The 23,855-nt window shown below is 44.7% G+C and overlaps 1 protein-coding gene and 4 non-coding genes across 6 annotated transcripts in view; 4 read left to right on the forward strand and 1 right to left on the reverse strand.

Annotated features, from left to right (window-relative positions):
• The first annotated feature begins 324 nt into the window (after positions 1 to 324).
• trnap-agg lies at positions 325 to 396 on the forward strand. The gene has a single exon. It is a non-coding gene; the product is annotated as a tRNA-Pro (tRNA).
• A 285-nt stretch (positions 397 to 681) lies between these two features.
• trnaw-cca lies at positions 682 to 753 on the reverse strand. Its single transcript has one exon. It is a non-coding gene; the product is annotated as a tRNA-Trp (tRNA).
• Positions 754 to 849: 96 nt separating this feature from the next.
• Positions 850 to 923, forward strand: trnai-aau. Its single transcript has one exon. It is a non-coding gene; the product is annotated as a tRNA-Ile (tRNA).
• Positions 924 to 2,614: 1,691 nt separating this feature from the next.
• trnag-ucc lies at positions 2,615 to 2,686 on the forward strand. The gene has a single exon. It is a non-coding gene; the product is annotated as a tRNA-Gly (tRNA).
• A 3,431-nt stretch (positions 2,687 to 6,117) lies between these two features.
• Positions 6,118 to 23,855, forward strand: part of LOC118230602 (glypican-5-like) — a 112,770-nt gene continuing 95,032 nt past the window's right edge. For both annotated transcript variants that reach the window (XM_035423744.1, XM_035423743.1), the window contains exons 1-2: positions 6,118 to 6,639; positions 15,051 to 15,212. In XM_035423744.1, the coding sequence (XP_035279635.1) occupies positions 6,471 to 6,639; positions 15,051 to 15,212 (331 nt within the window). In that variant the 5' untranslated portion in view covers positions 6,118 to 6,470. The remainder of the gene's footprint in view (positions 6,640 to 15,050; positions 15,213 to 23,855) is intronic.

The following is a 23,855-nucleotide window of genomic DNA, read 5'->3' on the forward strand; positions in this document are numbered from 1 at the left end:
TTTCCAAATCACAATTAAATTTATCATACGAGAAACATGCACTGGGAGATGGTGTGCAATTTACCAGAATAACACACCCATATCGCCACTTCACTTAACATTATCTAGCGATATGGTGAAATGTAAATATCAGTGAGAGCGGAAAACAACTGTACGTTGAAAGTAGGATGAAAACCGTGTTGCTTTGTCATGTCAAATAAATGCACACGTGCACGGTTCAAAAATGAAGACACCGACTGATTTAGCAATTTTGATGTCCTTGCCTTTCTTTGCATTGTACTGCCATAGAATGGTAATTAAACCAGTCAAAAGTTCTTGAAGTGTGGCTCGTTGGTCTAGGGGTATGATTCTCGCTTAGGGTGCGAGAGGTCCCGGGTTCAAATCCCGGACGAGCCCAACTTTTCGTTCCGCGAATTACACTTATTTGACAATCCTTTTTATCCAAAGTGACGTACAATAAGTGCATACCGGAGGTAATTGGAACAACTACAAAACACATATATGTCCCATAAGGTACAACACATTTTGTATCAATTATTCATACACAAATAAATGTAAGAGTTGCACAAATACATGTTGTTCATCCACAAATAACCGCAGCCAATCCACAAGCAACAGCAGCGGATCCACAAATTAACTGAAATCCCGCGGCACGATTTGCAATAGACAATCAAAAGATTGTGACCCCGACGTGATTTGAACACGCAACCTTCTGATCTGGAGTCAGACGCGCTACCGTTGCGCCACGAGGTCCTGATATCATTCCCGGAAATATTGACATTACAACTTGAATCCACGAGGCTTAATTATAGATTCGTTTTCCAAATATATTTAACCTTCGACGGAAATGGCCGGTTAGCTCAGTTGGTTAGAGCGTGGTGCTAATAACGCCAAGGTCGCGGGTTCGATCCCCGTACGGGCCAACTCTACTTTTCTTTCATGACGGTCATGACCAATTCGTAGCCTAGTAATTACTGATGCATCTGCGGTGTAAGAACGAAAATATATCCTGTCCTCCAAAACTGCTTGTCTTAACTCAAATTAAACAAGCCGTATTCCAAAGCAATGCTACCCAATGTGTCATACATTCTTCAAGTATTCCAGTAGCTTGGCCCCGTGTGTTCAAGCGTTAATGGGGCAAACATATGTTTGGATATGTTTGTAAAATGTATTTAATATGTGTATTTTTAAATCTGTATTCATGTATGTACACCCGCTCTGCCCCCTTCTGTAGTGTGAATGATTGTATCTTTGTTGTTATAAATGTCTGTTTATAAATGCAAATGTACATGCTGCTAGGGAAATATTGCCATGAGGATAATTAAGTATTCCATGTATTTGTCTAAGTGTGTATGTACAGTATTATTTTACAATCAGTATATATTTGAAGATTCAAATATATAAGGACTTTTACATTTTGTAAAATAAACTTGAGAACGAAGTAGAAACATATCCTGTCTTTTGGTCCATACATTGCCTTGCATGAGGCAATTTTTTAGTGACATTGTTGTGACACTAATTTTGAATGATGTCATTGTCTTCAGATTTTAAGAACCCAGGGCCAAGTTAATTGAAAGAATATAGGAGACATTGGGTAGCATTTCTTTGGAATACGGCAGGCCTAGATTTGAATGAATGACTTATACACTTTATTAGGTACACCTGTTCAACTACTCGTTAATGCTAACATCTAAGCAGCCAATCACGTGGCAGCAACTAAATGCATTTAGGTATGTAGACATGGTCAAGACGATCTGCTGAAGTTCAAACAAAGCATTAGAATGGGGAAGAAAGGTGATTTAAGTGACTTTGAATATGGCATGGTTGTTGGTGCCAGACGGGCTGGTTTGAGTATTTCAGAAACTGATCTACTGGGATTTTCACGCACAACCAGCTCTAGGGTTTACAGAGAATGGTCCGAAAAAGGGAAACATATCCAGTGAGCGGCAGTTCCCTGGGCAAAACTGCCTTGTTGACGGCAAAGGTCAGAGGAGAATGGCCAGACTGGTTCGAGCTGATAGAAAGGTAACAGTAACTCAAATAACCACCCGTTACAACCAAGAGCATCTCTGAAGGCACAACATGTCGAACCTTGAAGCTGCTACAGCAGCAGAAGACCAAATCGGTACTAGCAAGGGGTACCTAATAAAGTGGCCGGTGAGTGTATGTGCTTTATGTGTGAGTCACTTGGCATGTCTGTACGTTGAAAACGTGTTTTTCATCAGATATTATTTCGTTTTGTACTCTGTTATGAGTTAGTGATAATAGTAATTCATCTTTATTGTAGAGTGAGAGATATACATCATAGACATGCATGCAAACACACGTTCTAGCTGAAAAAACACATATGGATTGAAGCATTTTTCCTTTCCCATGAATGAGAAATAAATGAAATGTATTTCAAATGTTTAAATGGAAGCGTTTTCAATGGGCTATTGTACACGACAAACCTAGTAATTGTTTGTGTGTCGGTTGAGGATGTATAGGGCTGGCTAACATGAAAGGCGTAACTTGGCTGGATGACATACCTGACATCCCAATTCTTTTAGGCAAAAGGAAATCTTTAAAAGAAAACTGCAGAGTTGAACCGACAGCAAAAACTCCAATATCACATGCGTTGGTGGTATAGTGGTGAGCATAGCTGCCTTCCAAGCAGTTGACCCGGGTTCGATTCCCGGCCAACGCAAACGTTTTAGAAACGTCAAAAGCAAAGACCAACGGTTCAGTCCTTTACGGCCTATTTTTTTACAGTCTCTGTTTACGACACGATCTTGAGATGTTGGCACAGCGAACCACTGTATTGAGCATTTTCATTTTAGGACACTAGGGGGCGACGTTATCCCACGCATATCGGACTAATAGACTACGTACTGTTTAAGCCATGTACTGGCGCTTATAAACACAGGACCAGTGCAGTGGTCCTTTGTCAGTGTATTCAGTGAATGATACGGTGAAAGACAGAGAACGCTCACCATATTTTCAAGGAAAATGTCCTTATGTTAGCGAAATTGGAATACGCACAAATATGGTGCTTTTGATGTGCGGAATACAGTCGCCTTCAGCAGTAATTGTGCTACTATTTTTCTCTGACTTCATGTAGCCTATATTCAATCACTTGTGGCACGATCAAGGTTTATCTGTGAAATATATCGTCTCCAAGGTTAGATGTCACGATAATTATGGTCAAAGGGAGTTCGACATAGCTAGACTTGCTAAATGCACTGAGTATGGAACTGATTTACATGTAGACTATTGGGACTACAACGTGCGTTCATCGAGCTAGATTAGTTTTATTGTATTCACAGGTAACTTAATTTCCCTGTCCAATCTGGTCAGTAAACGTTCTTCACTTTAGTAAGCGATATATGCCAAGCCGCATTGTAACAGCACTCATGCAAACAAGAAATACATTGTAACTCACCCAACTGAGTTTTGTTGATGTTCAGTACATTTTGTGTTCGCTGGTTTGTTGCCAAAAGTTTATTTTCTGTGCCCAGTCCGTAGTGCAGATAATTTATCAGTCCAGAGCTAGCCTAGCTAGTTTGGCACCGCAGAGTTTATCCTGGGGCAGGCTTGCCATGCGATCAGGTCAGTTGGGGATTTGCAAAGCAGGTATATTGGCTACGTTTGACTTTTTTGTGTTGAAAATCTATAACTTGTGCTTTATATTTGTAACGCGATGTATTATTGTTTCAGCGTATTGGTTTCGTTTATACATGGAAAGAAAATATATACAACGTAAGCCAGACAAGTGCTCAACGCATCACACTTTCAAAAAATAATATTCAGCCTCTGCCTCATGCTTCTGCACGTGCTAGTTTAACCAAATTAGCATTCTAAATTTAAAATATCCTATACATATTGAAAATCTGATGCATATTATCATTATACTGGTACAGGAACAATCATGCTATCTCAGTGCTTGAATCAATTGATTGAATCTAATTTCTATTGCAGAGTAAAACAGAGACGCTAGTTTTCAAGTCAGCTGAAAACGGTGTCTGCAAATTGCGGTCAGATTTGTCCGTCGAGGACAGGTGAACCGTTGAGGCTAACCGATTAAGAATTACATGAATATTCAAGCAGCACGTGGGCGTTAAACAAGACAATGATCTTGAGGCCTTGCAGGAAAGTTGGCTAACCATAGTGTTTTGGAATGGAATGGACAGCCAAGGGGGTTAGGGATATATTATATACCCATGCTATTGTGCCAAGAAATCCCATGGGGCACTGTCCTAAGAGTAACATTTCTCTGCAGTGTTGTAGGACATTGAATAAAACTATGCAATCTGCGAGGCCAACAGGGATACAACAACACAGCATTTTGTCGGAGCAGAACAAACTTATTGTGAATATGTATGTGAACCACGGAGCAATTGCATGGCCCATGTGCAATAACATGCAGCTGGCAGGACATAAAAAAACTTGATGCTGAGCTGTAGCCTACTCACAGAACTCTGACTTGAAACATCAAAGGAATAGAACTGAACAATTGTGTGCAGGTGACACCCATGTAGTCGCTGTGCAGATATTCTTCACAGAGTGCCCCCCCCCCCCCCCCCACATGGACTTTTTTTGATTTGCCATCTTAGAGGAATTAAAACACCACTTGGTTCTTGTTCACTAACATTGGCCTTGAGCTTAAGGCTAAGTTACAAAAGCGCAGACCTGGCGCAGCTCCAGTTACAAATACAAGATATTCAGGGCTCCTAGCAGCTCAGCAGAAATCTAATTTACCCCAGATCTATAGGAGCCTCTGGCTGGATGCTCTCGCTGCCAATCTAATGAGATGTCCTTTGCAGAATCTGACAATTTGAACAGAATATTTGGTTATTGTGACCACTAACAGTCAGACTCCCTCGATGAGGAGGTGGTGTTGAGGTTGGAGGATGACACTTCAACTGCCAGCTACACATGTCTGTCTTCCACCTCTCACCTTAGCAACTGCAGAATCTGTATTTGACTGTAGCCCTCAACACTTAAAGCCAGAAAGTATTCTGGTAATACCATACTTCATGGCTATGCTGCACTCGGTGTGGCTAGCTCCTGGTTCCTCAGCTGTATCTTAGATGCCACTGGAGAACCATGTCAAACAAGCAAACAGAATTTAATTAAGTAGCCCTATCACTGAGCGACTAATAATAACATGTAGGTAACACATTTATCCCCAATTTATGAACTGTTTACTTAAAGCATCTTTTTCTATTAGATAATTGTTTTATGTAGCCTACAGGCGAAACCTTCCAGAAAGCAAGCACCTATCAATCAGAGTGCCGTCAGCTGTCGGCCGGTGGACAGCTGTACCGATGGCAGCCAGCTAGTGGCCACTGTTTGCTGCCCGGGCTGTAAGAAATCAATTTTGAAACAACAATAAATATAACATGAATAACATAAACTCCTCTCAGTCACTTACATCCAATTCCATACATCCAAAAAAGATAATAATAATAATAATAATAATAATAATACCAGTTTTCAATTAAACAGGTAGTTTTGCTTTGGGCTATGAGCAAACTATGGGAAATTATGCACTGTATTTTTTCAAGGAATAAAATGATGATAATCATTGATATATTACTCTTTCTGCAATCTCTGTTTTAATACAGTAATTCATTGCAGGGTGTCTGTATTTGATTAGTCTAGCCTTAAAAGAGATGTGACAAGTGTCAGACTAATTATAGTGAAAAGCCAATAATCATGTCTTTTTTCAAATGTGTGTGTGTGTGTGTGAGAGAGCGAGAGAGAGAGGACTTTCTCTCCCCCCTCCCCACACACACAGACAACTACACCATCACAAATAAAAATTTAAAAAACACAATTACGGAAAATAAATCTTACGAAGACTTCAAAACAGTAGTTTTAATTTCCTCTCCTCATTCACCGTAAATCGTTATTCCCCCGCTACCCAAATACCCCAGAAACCCTGAATATTGTTCACCAATGTAAAAATGCCACCTCAGCGAGCAATCGTTTATGAATTAATCCCCTTACAACCTACTACAGGGTCCAATGAACCCGTATCACTTATTCGATTCTGCCGAGTCAGCCGAGTCATCCAAATGTGTGTGTGTGTGTGTGTGTGTGCGTGCGTGCGTGTGAGAGAGAGAGAGAGAGAGCGAGAGAGAGAGAGAGGCATGCAAGTAGTTCAGCAAGCCTACTCTCGCGCTTAGCAGTAGAAACGGGACAGCAAGGAAACCAGTGTTCAATATTGTTTTTCCATAGGATTTTAACTCCAAGAAAGCGATTTCTAGTCTACCCTTCTGAACTCCACTATGTGAAAATCCGTCAGAGACCGTTTTTGAAGACAAGGGCTAACCGTTCTTAACCGTTCAACAGCTCTCTCTCTCGCTCTCTCTTTCTCTCTCTCTCACTCTCTCTCTCTCAGTTGTTTAATTAATACACAATTTACCATATTGGCATAGCTATCTCTTCCACATACTTCCTGGATATCTGTGGATTGACATGCTGCAATGTCCCGAGGAATACTTTCACGCGTTAACCTTTGGTGGATTTTGGTGTCATCCACGCTGCTGGCGAATGTGTCCAGTGTAAACGCGCATAGCTGCCATGAAGTGAAAACGGCTTTCCAGCTACACCACATTGGTCCATTGAAATGGGTACCCGAAACACCTGGGACAGGTTAGTGCGTAAGAAAGACTCGTGCTTGCCTGGATGCTGTAGCTTTTCGGTGTGCAAACGCGCAGCTATTTCAAAACGTACGGTATTCCTAACCAGGTTGGCTAACTGACAAATGTAATCCAGGCAGAATGAAACATTTCTAAATAAGTAACATTTTGGTTGCCTAAATTCAGTACCACAGCAATGAGGCCAAGCACAAATATTTAAACTTACGCTAAAGTGATTCTTGCGAACTTTGGCTATATGATGCTGTTGCTCCTGGCTCAATAGCCAATGCACGATTCGTGGTTCCACTCGCGCTGTGAAATGTAAATTGAGGCTACATTATGAAAGCCGACTTGATAAATTATGACAGAGACATCCATCCACTTGCCTACTCCAGACATATGACTCAGCGCTCAAGAGCGAGCTCCGGTGATGCTAAAAAGAAATTCAGTGAGCTCACCGGCTGGAAATACACACCTTAATGTCCTCATGTCGCATAAAGAAAATAGAAAATACATATGAGCATAATTCCAGGAATGACACATAAACGTGTTTCTTTGGTTTAACTGTTGCCACACAATGAGACTAGGAGCCATCAAGAGTTAGGAAGGGAATAATGTGATCGTGGTCTTTATAATTGATGTTGATGACAGGGCAACAAAATACAACAATTCCAGTGGTATTCTGAGTATGTCAATTGGGAAGAAAAATAGCTACTTCTGCAAAATGGTAATATAATCTGGCAGGGGAAAATAAGAGAGGAATTCCCAATTTAAAAGTAGCACATTACAATCGCAACAAATTCCATCAAATTTGGTGGTTTCAATCGGCGTTTTTTCGGCAGCTAGTAAAGCGGAGCACTGATTCGTTTTTTCCAACTCTCTTATGGTGTAACAAAAGGGAGACCTAACATCTTAAGTACCGGTGACAAAGCAAAGTACACCTCTGACAAACTGTTTATGCAAACACATTTCTCTTGCATGCCTGATTTCGTTGGCAGCCATTAGGAGCCATTAGAAGCTGCTCTTCCCAAGAATTAAACTGAAACTAACAGAGTCGGACTGAGAGAGAGAGAAGGGGCTAAATGTCAGACAGTCAGGCGGAATGGGATTGAAGGGTGGGCCTCCCCCAGACCCAAAAGTTCCTATTATTTTCCACTCAGTGTGAGTTTGTAAGCCTACCTGTACTTTCGCTCTGCATTAAGATGCCCCTTTGAAGCTATTTTGAAGTGGAAAGGGAGTTGGAATGGGCCACATCTAATTCAGTTCAGGAATAAAACAGGGTCTCGCCATCAGTCTGAGCGTCAGACAGCCACAGTAATGCCACTGAGGCCTGACACAGTCCTGTGGTTGGGGTTAAATACAGCACTGTTGACATGACTGAAAAACATTCCCTGGAGAGTTTGAGTTTAAAAGCACCGGAGGTGGTTGTCATTTCCAAGGCTGCGCTAACGCCCCTCTCCCCACCTCTAATCTACGCGGTGTGGCATTTTGCAATTTCATTTTTTTTTTTTTTTTTTTTTGTGGTAGCATTAGTTTCTTATTTTATCTATGATTGAGAATGTTTGACACAAGGAGAAGTTGGGGAAATAGGTTTTTCAAAGCATTTCCTTTTCTGTTTCCCACAATTCTGAAGGTAGCCTATATGTAGTTATGCCTGCTGCTTTCTTGGAATTGGAATTGATTTGTGCCGGTTCTTGAACAGGCAGATCCAGCAGGCTTCGCTTGCCTGTCGGTTTCATGTCCCTTACATTATAATGGGATTGTCTGTCCAAAAACCCATCAGTGTCATATGACATGCAATATCCCTGTGGATGAGCCACCCCCGGGCAGTGTTGGGGATCACACGCTAAAGTCATGGCCGTGTCTCAGTGCGGGGGTGGGGGTGGGGGTGGGGGTGGGGGGGGGGGGTCTAGGGAGTGGGTCTAGGGATACAGTTGAAACTACAGTATGCTTTATGCCATTGCTACGGTTACGTGACGGCTCACCAGGCAGAGATGTCCTTGTGGCTTGCTCTGTCAGGAATGGCAGGGCCGCAGACAGAAAATGCTAGAGGGAAGCCATCTAGTCTAGAGAGATGTTAACAAAAAAGGCAAAACAAAAAAAGCCACAAAATGACAGATGTCATAGTTAGTCATTATGTATTGTAGGAAGGCCAATGAGGGCTGGCAGGAGTAGGGATGTGAATGTATTATATTTTTGAAAGTTTTCTCCCTTGCTATCACTGTGCCACAGGCACCCAGGACACTGCAGCTGTGGTGTGTGCACTCCTGTGATGCACTGTCCTATGAGTCAGTGTCTATTTTACTCTCTAGAGCGTACGCTGTACTGCAGGAGAGCTTCCTTTCGAGTAATTTGATATTCAGTTATTCTATGGCTCCCAAGACTTTACACTGGAACAGTTTTAACCTTTCTCAAGCGTTGCATATGTATAATATTATTACCAACAGGAAATGGACCGCATATTCAGCCTGATTTTTTTTCCCACGCAGCTTTAAGTTCTTTTTCTTATAGGCGCTCCTTAAAGAATGCTTTCCTTTTTTTTCATTTCTACAGCCAGTGATCATTTAGATGTGACGAGTGGTCGACTAATCGCTGTCGCCTCTAATGAGTGGGCAGTGACTTGATCCTTTTTGGCCAGTGAAGTGATGGTGTAGGGCAGGACTGCTCTGTGAATTCTCCTTTCGCCACATCACAGCACCCAGACAGAACTCTGGAGCTGAAGAGCTGCAACCCTCTGCTCATTCCGGCTCTCATTTAGAGCACCTGGGTCTGGCTGAAGTGCACCTCAAGATCATCACACGTCTTGTTTGGTGTTTGCTTGTTTTTTCAGGAATCTGGAGAAGTTTGCCCTGGGTAAAGCCGAGCAGGCCTCTCTTCAAAGCACTTCCACAGGGGACTGGGGGTGAAGGGGGCGGGGGGGTTCTGGAGTGACTTTTCAGATCAAACGCCAAGTAAAGCAGCTCCGGAGTTCTGACGCTGTGAAACTCCAGTCCGGTCAGAGTCAGAGGCGGGCTGGGGCTGAGGGTGGAGCAGGGCAGGGGCAGGGGAAACCTAATGAGTTGGCCTTTCATTAGACAGAAAGGGAAAGTCACCAATTGTTATTTTCAAACTAGCACGCCAGAGCAGCCTTATTTTCTGACTGGCTTTGTGTTCTGTTACAGGGTAACATAGAAATAAGTAATTGTACAAACACCTGACCCCTAAGCTTTTTAAAGTTTTTTTTTTTGTATTTTTTTGGGGAGGGAATGTACCCTAGTAGTGCAGATTTTAAACTGCAGAGAGAGAGAAAGAGTCAGTCTAAGCCTCACTTGTCCTAGAAAGAAAACCGCATATAATCTGTGAAAAGATAAGACAATGCAGATGGTTACTAGTCATTGTCAAAGTTTAATGTTATGAGGAGTTTCTGACTGACTACAGTACAAGTTTGATTTTTGGAGTCTTGTAGGCACTTAATTTTTCTTCTGAGGGCTTTCAATTAATGAAGAATTGGTCTGTACCACTGCCAGTGTATGCCTTAGAAGAGCAATGCTTCAAAGTTGCTTAGGCACGGATTATTTTTAAAAGTTATGACTGTTCCCGTGCTGTGGTTTTGAGCCAAGGGAACCATGCAGAGATTACCTGCTGATCTTGTGATGTGGAATGTATCAATCGAAGGACTGTGGGGAGGCAAATCCTCACTGATAAATACAAGGTTGCAGCAGATAGTGCAATTTGGTTCTGTCACGTTCCTCTTACAACGAACCCGGTCATCAAATCTGTGCAGCTCTGAGCCTCAGACATCTCAGGTGAATCACAGGGGTCCTAAAAGTGATAGATGGACACGCAGCCCTGTTTTTATGCTCACAGCCTTGACGCCGTGTTCTGCGTTTCTGCTGATTTGAAGCTCAATAGCTTCTGTAATTTCATTCAACATAAAACAAGCCTGTGATTTGCTGCCGCTGAAAAGATTAAACCTATGGTCAGTGTTCACACCTCCAGAACTTTCCAGAACCATTCACACTGTACTGGTCAAAGCCGGCAGTGATTGACATGTTCTATTCACACTGCAGACTGCTTTAAGCCATTTCAGGCAGAGTCAGCTTTAAAAAGCCACCTAACAGCCTGCAAATGGTCCTCTTTCAGACTGAAGCAAAGGCCACTGTTGAGTCAAAGCTGGCATTAAGATGGCTTATACAGCAGTGTGAAATCTCTTAATTCATGGCGACTCTTTTCTCTGTGTATTGTTTGATAGGTAGCCAAGAAAGCTCCACTCTTTATCCAGTTTCCCCCCTGCATATAGCGGTGTTCTACAGTTGGCTAAACTGAGTAAAGAACACAAATACATCTTGTGCTGTGTGAGCTTGGACAGCCTGGCCTGCCCCCACATACGAACACACCTGCTCACTGTCTACCGTTTATTCCACTGTCCAAATCTGCCCTTTCTTGCCATTCTCACAAATGACAAGCTTAATGCATACACCCTAGCATTCGCTTAATGGGAGTTGGACTGCTTTTAGAGCAATCTGGAATCTTCTACTACCCACTTCCATTAGTTTCACCCACCAAGTCCAGTCTGCTCTCCTATGCCTATATAGATTTCCCTTCTTTTCACTGCTTTTAAGCTCAGTTAAGGTACAGTCTTCCTAAGTGCCTGAGAGCACCATCCCCTGTGTTTTTTTTCTCGGAATTGGTTTGTGTGTCTGAGGGGTTAGTGCACCTCTGTGTGATGTGATAGATCATTCCTATTTAAGATGAGTAGGTTTGGGTCCACCTGCTTGGATTGACTGGATGCTGAGCATTATTTTCCCAATCTGGAGTTCATGTGCAAATAGGCATATGATTAAGTTCCATTGCTTTTAAATATTGTGTGTTCCTTCAGCTGCCATGCCATTTCACGTTCATTGGAGATTTGATTGGTGATAGGAGTGTTCCACCATTGTTAAAATAGTATTAATGTTGAAGGTTGACACAGGATAGAACTGGATGCTATACACAAGGAGAAGGTGTGAAATGCCTCTCTGGTTAGTCATTCCTTTTACGGATTCAGTTTAATATTATGAAATAACTATGCTGTTATATTAATTATGGTGAATGGACACATCAGTTGCACTGATGACTATGGAATCTATTGGTAAACAGTTGATAATGAATTAACTCTTTAATATTGCTTTATCCAGTTTATTATCAAGTTTTTCTCTGGGCAAACTGCTGTTCTTTTGGCAGGTAGGCGAGAGTTCCTCCACTAGGCTGGAGACAAGTAGCAGGAGTCTGTGAGTGGGTCTATAACACGGAGAAGGAGAAAACAGGAGTTTGTGATGGAGTTTATAACAGGAGTGAGGGAACAGGAGTCTGTGATGGAATTTATAACAGGAGTGAGGGAACAGGAGTCTGTGATGGAATTTATAACAGGAGGAGAGAAGGAACAGGAGTCTGTGATGGAATTTATAATAGGAGGAGAGAGGGAGCAGGAGTCTGAGTGAGTCTATAACAGGAGGAGAGAGCAGGAGTCTGAGTGAGTCTATAACAGGAAGAGAGAGGGAACAGGAGTCTGAGTGAGTCTATAACAGGAGGAGAGAGGGAACAGGAGTCTGAGGTAGTCTATAACAGGAGGAGAGAGCAGGAGACTGAGTGAGTCTATAACAGGAGGAGAGAGGGAACAGGAGTCTGAGTGAGACTATAACAGGAGGAGAGAGAGGGCAGGAGTCTGAGTGAGTCTATAACAGGAGGAGAGAGCAGGAGACTGAGTGAGTCTATAACAGGAGGAGAGAGGGAACAGGAGTCTGAGGTGGTCTATAACAGGAGGAGAGAGGGAACAGGAGTCTGAGGTAGTCTATAACAGGAGGAGAGAGGGAGCAGGAGTCTGAGTGAGTCTATAACAGGAGGAGAGAGGGAGCAGGAGACTGAGTGAGTCTATAACAGGAGGAGAGAGGGAGCAGGAGTCTGAGGGGGTCTATAACAGGAGGAGAGAGCAGGAGTCTGAGTGAGTCTATAACAGGAGGAGAGAGGGAACAGTAGTCTGAGTGAGTCTATAACAGGAGGAGAGAGGGAGCAGGAGTCTGAGTGAGTCTATAACAGGAGGAGAGAGGGAACAGGATTCTGAGTGAGTCTATAACAGGAGGAGAGAGGGAACAGGAGTCTGAGTGAGTCTATAACAGGAGGAGAGAGGGAGCAGGAGTCTGAGTGAGTCTATAACAGCAGGAGAGAGGGAGCAGGAGTCTGAGTGAGTCTATAACAGGAGGAGAGAGGGAGCAGGAGTCTGAGGTGGTCTATAACAGCAGGAGAGAGCAGGGGCTGAGGGGGTCTATAACAGCAGCAGAGACCAGGGGACTGAGGGGGTCTATAACAGCAGCAGAGACCAGGGGACTGAGGTGGTCTATAACATAAGGAAGGGAGAAGTGGTCTCAGAGCTCGAGATCAGGGCTCACTCAGTCAGACAGCTGTCTGGATACAGACCTCTCACTGTGGCGTAACCCTCCCCAATAACACACCTCCCAGGGGAGACTGTCACGACCACATCCAATGAGCCGCTAGCTGGCCCCCCTACCCCCCTCCAGCCCCCAACCTGGCCTCTGTACGCCGTGGTCATCGCTCGATTGAAGTCCCGAAGCCAAACATTTCAGCCGCGATTCAGGGGGATCCAAAAAGTTCAGGTATGCGGCAGACCCTGCCGGAGAAGTGTTTTCTTTCAAACAAGACCTTTCCCAAGCGCAGCAAATCAATATTGAGTAAATACCCCGCGGCTTTGAAGGAGACGAGCACATCAAAGCGAGGAGCACTTCCTGAGGCGAGGCAGAAAAAAAATGACATCTGAGAGACCAAATTCAGCATTAATTACCTGCATTTATGGAAGTTTATTCCTGCACTCAGAGAGCGAATCAAAAAGCCACTTCAGGAAATTGCGCTCTTTTGAAATATATATATGTACACTTATCATCTTAGCAGAAATTTCTGTTTTTCTCTTTGATCAGTAACTGAATCTTGTTTCCTTAAAGCACATTTATTTTGGTCAAACTGAGTCTTTACAATATTGACCATTTGACCTGTGTCTTTTTTTCAGTTCTACAGGCCAACATGTCGTGCCTCTGACATTGGATTCATTATAAGCTACATTAAGATCTGACCTCAGTAAAATACTTGCAAATGCATTTAATCACAAGACTTATGCAACCTGAGAAGGGTTAAAGAAAATAACCATTCTCAGCTTGCGTAAGTCTGGTTTACAATAGTCTGGAAACCAATTTGACCATCTGCCATGCCAAGTCTCTGTATGTGTCTGACTGTGTTTTAATCGTGCAAAGTTTGAGAAACTAGAGGCAGGTTTGTCAGGGCTGTGGAGTCTATTTCAGTCTGAACTGCAACTGGGTGTTTAAAAGGCGTTTTAACTGCTCAGACTGCCATTGGAATGGTGTAATTCATCCCACCGCCATGCTGAAAACATCACATACTTGATATTCTTGGTTCTCTGTGCAACACGATTGCCAGGACTGCTTCGTTCGATGACACTTTGCTTGATGATTTGCGAAAAGCTGTCAGTATTCATGAGCTAATCCGCAGAACCACCTGCATTATGTAAGTGTGGCATTGCCACGAAATGCTAAATTTGAACCGATGCTAAATGAATCGTTGGGAGATGACGACCTTGGGCTCTGTAGCCACGCGACCCCTCAGGGCCATTGGTCCAGTGCTCACTGTTAGCTATAGCGTGCTTACAAAATTCTGTCCCCCCCCCCCCCCCCCCTCTTTGGAGCTTCAGCCTGTGAGGCCATGGTCTATTTCTGAAACACTTTCTCCGTCGGGTTCCGGACGTGGATCGTGGGGCCGAGGTCCCCGAGTATCAGTTTCCCGCTGGAGATAACACGGGGCGGCGAGCCAGCCGTGGGGGCGGGGGAGCGGCGGGGCGAGGGGGGGGGTCGCGGTGACTTCACTCTGCGGGGATGATCGCAGCTGGCGCTTGGGCGCAATCTCGGCGGGTAATTAAGCGACCGCGGTGCTCCGACTCGGGGTGCAGCCTATTGTGTTTCAGGGACGGATTTGGAAAGGGGGGCACAGGTCCCTGGGGCCCCCGGGGACCACAGTCTCGGGTTCCAGTTTCACAGCAAAACCAAGTCAGGGGGGACAAGACACCCAGCCTCACACCCCTGAGCACTGAGATTTAATAGTAAACTTATTATGGGGGGGTTGATGTCATCATGTAATTTCTTGAGTGAGAGATATGAGAATGTATTGACCTTGCATTTCATTTTGGGTCAGTACTGACGTTATGTTGACTTGTAGGCCTTGTCAGTAGATCTCTCGTTTTCCCTGGAACAGACTTATTATGGCTAGTACTGTTGAGAAGGATAATATCATCACCTAATGAGAGAGAGAGTTTATGAAAAATAGCTACTTCTGCAATATTTATGTTTATATGATATTCTCAAATTTTCCATTTGCTCCACCCTTCAGATGTGCAGCTACAGATCTGCCAGCACAGCGGCCCCACCTGCTGCACCCGTAAGATGGAGGAGAGCTACAGAGTGGCTGTCCAGGCTGAGACCCTGCAGAGCATTGCCTCCTACAGCTATGATGTCAAATACCTCTTAACCAGCCACGCCACTGCCTTCCAGGGTGAGAGAGCTCTTAGAACTGGACACTACTGTGTGTCTGTCTTCAAGATGATCTGTGATTTTGTTCACACACACACACACACACACACACTCACACACACACACGCATGCACACACACACACACACATACACGCACACACACACAGAGATGGACACACGTGCATACACACACACGCACCTACACATACAGATACACTTACATTTCCGAACATACAAAAGCATGGAAACATGCACAGACATATGCATGTATGTATACAGGTCTGTAGACACACGTTAGTGGTTTAATGGCTGTACAGTGTGCTGTTTCAGTGCTAGTATCTGTAAGTGATGTGGTATCAATCTCATCTACTCTTCAAATGGGAGCTGATGTCCTCTGAGCTGGTTGGATGGCCAGCTAGTGTGATCTCCCTGCCAAACACACCCCCCACCCTGTTAGAGCGTGACAGCACTGGGGATGACCCCCACCTGACTTTTATCCCTAAGAAAATCATTTCATAGCCTCTTTCTTTGAATAAATTCCCATTCATTTCTAATATTAGAAAATGTCCTATTATGTGCATTTGCTACTATGGTCGCTACCACAGCAATAACTACAACAGACTTTTGGTTCATCAGTATAGATATATATGTTAATGAAATTCAGTGTCATTATAGGCTTTTTTGAAGTGGGTGAGTTTGGGAGGTGATGTCGTTTTGGTCGACTGGCTCCTCCCCCTTGGTTGGGGATTTGGGATTGGGAGCTCTCTGTGGGTTTGCTGGCCTGTGATTTGTGGAGGGAACGCAGGGCACATGAAGCCTCGTTGCTTTGCCGCACTCTGACCCATGCTGTGGGGGTCGTTGTACGGGTACCCCAGTTTCCAAGGAAACATTTATACGGCCAACTAAGAAGGCAAGCAGCCCAGTTTCCAAAGCCGCCTCTCTCTTTCAGAGTCGGCTGAATAATAATAAAAACGTCACTTGAATTTGGAAACAATTGGCCCATAAATAAATAGATTTCTAAAAATGCAAAGCAAAACTAGCCTCTTTTTCTTGGCAGACACATTTCAGCGGGGTAATAATACGCTTAGGTCCATTTACATTGAATCCCTTTCAGCTAACTTGAAATCACAAGCAGAATGTTTTAACAGACTTGAAAAGGACAAAAAGGACTGTATTTGTACTTGAAAGAGCACCAGTTGGCAGCTGTAATGTATGCTTATATATGTTTGGGGCTTGTGCTGTCAGTTTAACACATCATAAAGAATGCATGGGTGGAAACTTCTGCATATTCATAACTGCCATTGACACTTATGAATATGCAGAGGCTTGGATCCATGCATGCTTTATGAAGTGCTTATTCAAGGTGATATTTGACAGGCTTCATTCACAAGTGGGATCTGAGGCTCTCGCAAGTAATATCAGTCTGGCAAACTATTTCTGGTGATTCTTGTACAATATGATTTGCTTCAGGACTCTTCAGGTTGTTCATCTGTCTTTAGCTCCTTTAATCAAAAAGCATCTAAATCACTATATGAAATGAAACATCAGGAGAGAAAGGGAGCTCTTGAACAATGCATGCCTCCATTTGTTGTGTACTTTGTGTCCATCCTGGTTGGTTTGTCCAAGAACAAATATTTTAGGTATACTGGCTCCTTCAGTCTGTGTTTCTGCATTCTGGACCAGTCTGTGAAGGTTTCCCAGACACTAAAATGATCAGGTTATCTGATTAAACAATTATCTTAAATTTGGGGCTTTGGAGGAGCACAAAAGCTTTCTGGCCGTTGACTTCATCTGTGGTAATTGTTCTTTTTGTGGGGTCATATTTGTTTCTGTCAGAATGGTTGCAGTAGATTTTTGAGACACGTGCCAACTGAGAAAGTGTTCTGGCGATATTTTTACGTCTCTCAATTCCTCCATCTCTCTCCATCACTCTCATTTATAATGTAAAAACGTTTTCATTTTCATGTCCTTGGGGATGTTTATGAATTAGTTTGAAAAACAGGGTGTTTGAATGGGATGAAAAATGCGGTTGGGTTGGTCCCCCGGTATTGTCTTTTTAAGAAGGGTACGACCTGTTTGCTGTTTGCTGTGTCCAGCTCTGCACATGCCCAGTTTACTCTCTGGATCTTTGAGTATCCTGTCAACTCATTCCCTGATGTGTAATATCTCAGTGACTCCAGCTCTCTGTTGGCTTTTTATTGAAATACAATACAATAGTGGAAGCAGAAGGTAATCCTGGGAAATTTAAAAATATCATGAACTTTCGGTTGACAGCTTTGCTGACGCATGCATATCTCTACTGTGGGGTGGTGTAGAGCTGAGCTTGTGGAAGTCCCTCAGGAACCCAGACTAAAGAAAGGATGTCGTCCGCCAGGCCTGCACAGGTTAAGAACATTTTCTCCATCTCTACCAACATTATGAGGCTGCAGAGACCATGCCTATAGGAGTCTGGGTCTCCTTCTGATAGTGAGCGTGGAATTAAATTTTAACTCAATGAATGGTTAGTACAAGGGTTGTGTTAGTGTGATGATCGGCATGTGTCCGGACTTTGAACGTTCTGATAGTAATCAGTTTTGCTCTGTGAATGATCTTGCAGTGTTGCTTATGTGTTATTTTCTTCTGTGACTGATGCCATCCTTTTGCTCTATAATGGTACATCTAACTTGGTGGATTGGATTTATCATGATAGCATGCAAGTTATTTGCAGTAGCTATTTTGATCCATTTTGCTTGTAAAATAAACAAGAACCTGCAACACTCTTAAGAATGCTTTCCCATAGTGTCCAGATTTACCTTATGTTGAGATTATGTATGTAGGGGCCCTGTTTTAGAAAGAGGCTCAAATTGGGTGATTAAGTCTTTTGGAACTGTGTTGTCTTGATGTGGTCTGAACATGGCGGGGTGGGAGGGGGGGTTCACAAGAAGTTGGGGGCCAACCCCTGCTGGTTAACCACTGGAGGCCCCACAGTCTATTTGGGCCTAGATTGGACCCTCCCTCCCACCAGTCACCGCACACGCTTACACAAACACACACACATACACATGCACACACAGAGGGCTGAGAAAGGGAATTCAGCTCACACAAAAAGACAATAAGCCAGCTCTTTCTGGCCAGAAGTTGCTTCCTTCTTTGGTTTCCCTGTGTGGTTCTGGAGGCCTGACCGATTGCCCGGGGCATTCAGCCACCAGCTTCTGGATGTTCTGCAGTCTGAGGCGGCCTGGATCCCAGCAACAGTCCCACCCCCCTCTCCCCCACCCTGTGCCCACTCCAGCGTGGGACAGTCCTTGCTCTGGAATTGCCTCAGTGTAGGAATGCAGCCTCCCTTGTAATGTGTCAGTTTCACACAGATTCATGTGTGTGTTGTGTGTGCGCGTGTGTATGTGTGTGTGTGTTTAGTGTATGTGTTTGAAAGGGAGGGGGGTCTGATGACTGATAGAGTTGATAGGTGCTACATGGTTGCTTGCATGAGTAGTGTGGTATTTGGAATAAGGAATGGGGCTTTTAACCAACAGGTCATGGGATCAGTTCCCAAATGAGGTACTGCCCTTGTACCCTGGAGCAAGGTATTTAACCTGAAGTGCTTTGGTAAATATCCAGTGGTACACATGAAAAGTATGAATGGGGAATGTCTCCTTGCGTAGGGACAGCTGCCAAAGAAATAAATAATTAGGATATCTTATGGAAGCTGGAGGAGTGAGCAACATCCCAGAATCCCATTCTGTAACAATGCCTGTTTTGTAGCCCATATGTTCTCTTCCCAATATTTTACACACTTCTCCTGTTTCTCTGGGACAGTTTACTGCTACTCTCAGGAAATGGGTTTGGCACAAGCCCTTAAATTTCCCGTGCATTTATTTAATTCTATGTTCAGTATTCTGTGGTTCCCAAGACGGAATATTCTGATAATCCAGCCCGCCCTCCCCCCACCATATGAAACCCAATGACTCATCTGTTATTTTATGCAGGGTGTATCGGATATCGGACCGTCAATAAAGCCCAAAAGTGCCGTACATAAGCAATCATCATTTTTTGGCACTGTTGGAGGTGCCAAATAATTTTTTTAGCAGACACAGGGAGAGCAGAGCAGTGAAGTGGTTTAAAGTCACTATCAGTTTGGCTTGAGTGCCGTCATTTGCTCTTTGGTATCAATCGCCTTTCAACACTTTGTCTGGGAGACGAAAAGCACTTAAGGTCTCAGATGGACTTTTTGATGACACGGTGGGCTGAAAGGGTAGCTCTTCCATAACAGTCAGTCAGAAAGCTCCTCTGCCAGTGCAAGTGAAGGGGGTGACAGGGAGCACTGGTAGGAAACTCCAAGCCTGCTGTGACCCGAGGCCGAACTGATCCACTTTAGTGTGGCATTACAGTAAGTGGGCTTTTGGAGGAGGGCCTTGACCTATCAGTGTCATCTTGGCAACCAGATTGGTCACTGCCCAATCAGAGCATGATTGGTCTCAATTGGCTGACAATTGCAGACCAGTTGGGTTTGTGAAAGAAACTGACTGATTACATCACCTGGTAATCTGAAAACCAGAAGCATTTTTTTCTGTTGTAGCTGATTGGCGAAGAAATGAATGTGAAACAGCCTTGAAAGAAAGCCGATGATAATGAAGTTACTGGCTGAATTCTCGGTCATCCTTCATGCGTAGGATACGTGTAGGATATTCCCAAGGCCTTCATGAAGCACGTATTGTTCATTAACATGATATAGCATCTTTTACATCATTCCTAAGCAGTGATTTATGACATACCAAAATGTTAATCTCAAATTTGGTATAGTGAATGTTAAATTTTGAAATAACACATGATGTCACTTAAATTGAGTCGAACCCTTTGACCGAAACTCCTTAACATGTGCTTATGAATGATTTGTAAAGGTGTTATACAGTGATAACGAAGGCATTTCAGATGCCTTACGAAGGCTGGAGGAATGCATGCTGTGTGAGGGGAGACACGCCCCTGCTGCACCACTGTTCCTGTCACTCATCCTTTTATAGCTTTTACAGGAAATAGGCTTTCTCTGTTCCCTTGTTTTTATATGCTGCACAACACTCGCACTGATTTAAAGTCACTGGCCAGACTCCTGTATCCAGGGTGTAGTAATGACACAGCCATGGGCATGCTTCAGTATTGCTCAGACAGCAGTAATAATGTCACAATGCTGCCAAGAGTGCAACTTCAAGTCAAAGTGTGTTTAGCTCAGGTGGGTGTAAATACAGACAGATGGATAAATATCGTCCTACCAGTACCGAGAGGTTAGTGGATTTTGTGATGCTACTATTGCCATTAGAAATAGCATTAGGTGAGACCCCCAAATGGAAGTGTGTGCGTGTGTGTGCCTGGGCAAGGGATATTGTGTGTATTCCACAAGAATTGCGGGATAATTTCAATGGAATGAAAGGCATTTTTACGTGGGGGCATGGGGGGTCTGGAAAACCTGTAATTTGGGTTATTTGGGGTGAATCTGAAGTACCGCTAAACTCTTTTAGCAAGCCTCCGGTCAGCCTTTGCCAGCAGATTATGAATTTAACTCCTTCGGTGTGGTGACTATAAAACTCCAGTGTGATGACTGGACAACTCAACTCTTCCTCTCAAATTGATAAATCTAGTCTAAAAAATTGCCTGGATTAGATGGATTAGAATTGGCTTAAAAAACAGGTGTTTTTGGAGCTGGGAGTCTCGTCCTGGATGGGTTTCATCCTGAGGAGCCTGACACCCCATGGCATTGCCCTCCTTACCTGTGCACTATTCACAGCACCCCCCCCCCCCACAGAGCCAGCCTTTCCCATAAGGCCCTCCTGTGATTATGAGGGAACTGCCTCAGAATCACGGGGAAATTCCACTGCTTTCTCAGTATCGCTGGATCTTTCCAGCTACTCTGTTTCAACTCTGCTGTGCTATTTTGGTTGGCCGAGTTTTGGTGGCTGATTATTTCTTGTGCCCTGATGTGCAGTGTTCCCGTCACAGTATGAGATACGTTTGTTTTTGTAAGATGAACAGCGAAAAAAGGACGTGTGTGTACTCTCCACATTCTGTACGGAATCTATACCTGCAGCGGGGTCAAAGGTCACGACAGAAGAAAACAGGACAACTTTACATAAGGCTGTGCTCGCCAGAGTGAAGGCGTGGTCTGAGAGGAGAGAACAGAGTTTCCCAATCACGATCACCTCTCTCTCCCTTTCAGAACGATTCCTGACAGCTTATGTCTGTATATTAAATATGTTTTTGTTCACTTGAGAGTTTCAATAAATGACCCATAGCATGCGGTAAGTGATGTGTTTTGACTTGTGTTTGTCATGTATGAAGTGCGGCTTTATCGTACGCACAGCAGCCCTGTGAGAAGGGCGTCGCGCCAGGAGTTCCCTGGCCGACGGGGAGCCGCTCGGTCCCGTCTCAAAGACGCGGCGGCTGCCAAGACCACACGCCGCAAAGGACAACCGTAAAACGAGCGCATTCCTCTCTCTCCTCCCGAGCCCCTTTCATTTTCTCCGGTGCTGTCGGCGCCCCGGTCCTCCCGCTCTCCTCCTTTTCTAGCGCCTAATTCATTGTGTGGAGACGCCCGCTGTCGTAAGAACTGCGGAGAATAGCCGCGCGTTCTCAAATACTTTCCGACAGCGTGATTCATGAGATGATGGCTGCTTCCCGCTTAATTGGACAGGCCTTTCCCACTGCATCCAGTTCTGTCATCCCTGGTCGGTACGCTACGCTAAGTAATTTCTGGGTGTGTGTGTGTGTGTGTGTATGTGTGTATGTGTGTATGTGTGTATGTGTGTGTGTGTGTGTGTCTGTGTGTGTGTGTGTGAGAGCGAAGGAAAGCCCCATTGATGAATGGAGGAAGCATTATTGAGTGCTTTTCTGTACAGGGTGTGTATGATGCATATGCATGTGTGCGGGGCTTGAAGGGTGTGTGATTGAGAATCAGACATAAATCTGCAAATATCCCAACATCCCAACTCAGAATTAATTGGCGCATCAGCTGTCGATGAATCACCTTCTGAACGTGGGCAGATGTATGTGTTTAGCCCCTCTGCACTTTAACTGAGGGTGACAAATGATTTTTTCTTATATTCTTTTCTTTGCAAGGCCCCAGTAATAGTAATTAATGATTTTAATGTGCTACAGCTGCCTTTGAGGAAAGTTTCTCACAGTCTGACTGAAGGTTACGAAACACATGCGCTTGTTACAGGTCAGTGCTGAAAACAGGAAGCCCCTTTGTGCTATCAGAACCTAAACATGGCATCAGTGTCAATGCCTTTCATTGCACCTACTCTATCTTTTTAAGGGTGTAGTGAGGCTAGCTCTGGTTGCTGAGCCTTGCTTGTTGCTTTTCTCATGCCCCCAAACAAAGAGAGTTGAGCAGTGTTAAGCGCAGAGCTCTCAGACTATGTAACGTTGATACACCTGGTTTAGACCTAAGTTACTGCCCATATTTACCGATTCGTTCTTGTTGGTCATATGGCCCCATGTGGGAAAAAAGTGGCTCATGGGGAGATAGAAATGCCCGTTGAAAGAACGCGGCTTTTACCGCGGTTCGCTCTCCTTTAACTTAAATATACGGCAGGAAGCAGGTTTTGAATCCATGCGGAAAGCAAAAAAAAAAAAAAAAAAAAAAAAGAAGCCTTTCGGTAAAACATTTTTCACTTTGAGAAATGTAATTACACTGAAAGTGTTTACGGTCGGTTTTCGGGCTTTTGCTCTCAGGGGCAGAGAGGGAAGGGAGGGATGACAAGGCGTGAGAGAAAAAGCAGAGGAAAAACAGAAGGAAAACAAGCGAGCGCGCGAGCGAGCGAGCGAGCGACGGAAACGAGCGGCGGGCCCGGGAGCATGAGTCAGCGGAGAGAGAGACCCGGTGGGCTCTGGAAGGTGAGCGGGCGTGGCCCCCCGTCCCCGGGAGTACCGCCTTCACCGCGGTGTTCACACGCTCAGCCCTCGGGGCGGCCGCCCGGGTCCGAGTCCAGGGAACGGCCGCGGGCCGGGGCTCAGAAGCATTACCTCAGCTCCGCCTCAGCTGGTAGGCCGGGACAGGCCGTCCTCTCCCCCCCAAAACAATCATTTCCTGATTAATCCTTCCTGTTTTTCGGGCGCTCGGGCTGCAGCCTCCGCCGCGCCTGAGCCCCGGCTCGGCGGCCCTCTGTCTGGGATCCACATCTGGGTTTCTTGGTCGTCCCCCGTCCCTCCTCCGGAGAGACGTCTCTGGAAAGCACGGGCGCGCTTGGCTCCGCGCGATGCGGTCATTTGTTAGCGTAAAAGAGATCTGTCAGTCCCCCCAGATGAATTAGGATTCTGGTGGAGCGCCAGGCGGCTGCTTTGGAGCATTTCACACGGCTCGCTAAGCAGGCGCGATCTCGGCCCAAACTGCTGAGCTCTGCGAGGGCTGGCCGCATCGAGCGTCACGGCAACATCTCAGACGAACGCACCAGGAAGGCCGCTGATATTATGCCGATGTGTTGTCACGCATGGGAAAGCATTTAGACTGTATTACTTTTCCAACGCAGAGCGATACTGTATGTGGGGGCAGGGCGGGGGCGGTGCTGAGTATCTTTGTGACAGATGTGCTGCTGTGCTCTTGTGTCTGTGATTCGCCGGCCTTCTGAGTCTGTGACCGGGGGGTCAGTTACATTTTCGGGTGAGGAAAGGAAGTGGGTATTGCCGGTAATCCTGGCC

Source organism: Anguilla anguilla, chromosome 6, assembly GCF_013347855.1.
Source record: "Anguilla anguilla isolate fAngAng1 chromosome 6, fAngAng1.pri, whole genome shotgun sequence".
In the NCBI taxonomy this organism is placed as follows: Eukaryota; Metazoa; Chordata; class Actinopteri; order Anguilliformes; family Anguillidae; genus Anguilla; species Anguilla anguilla.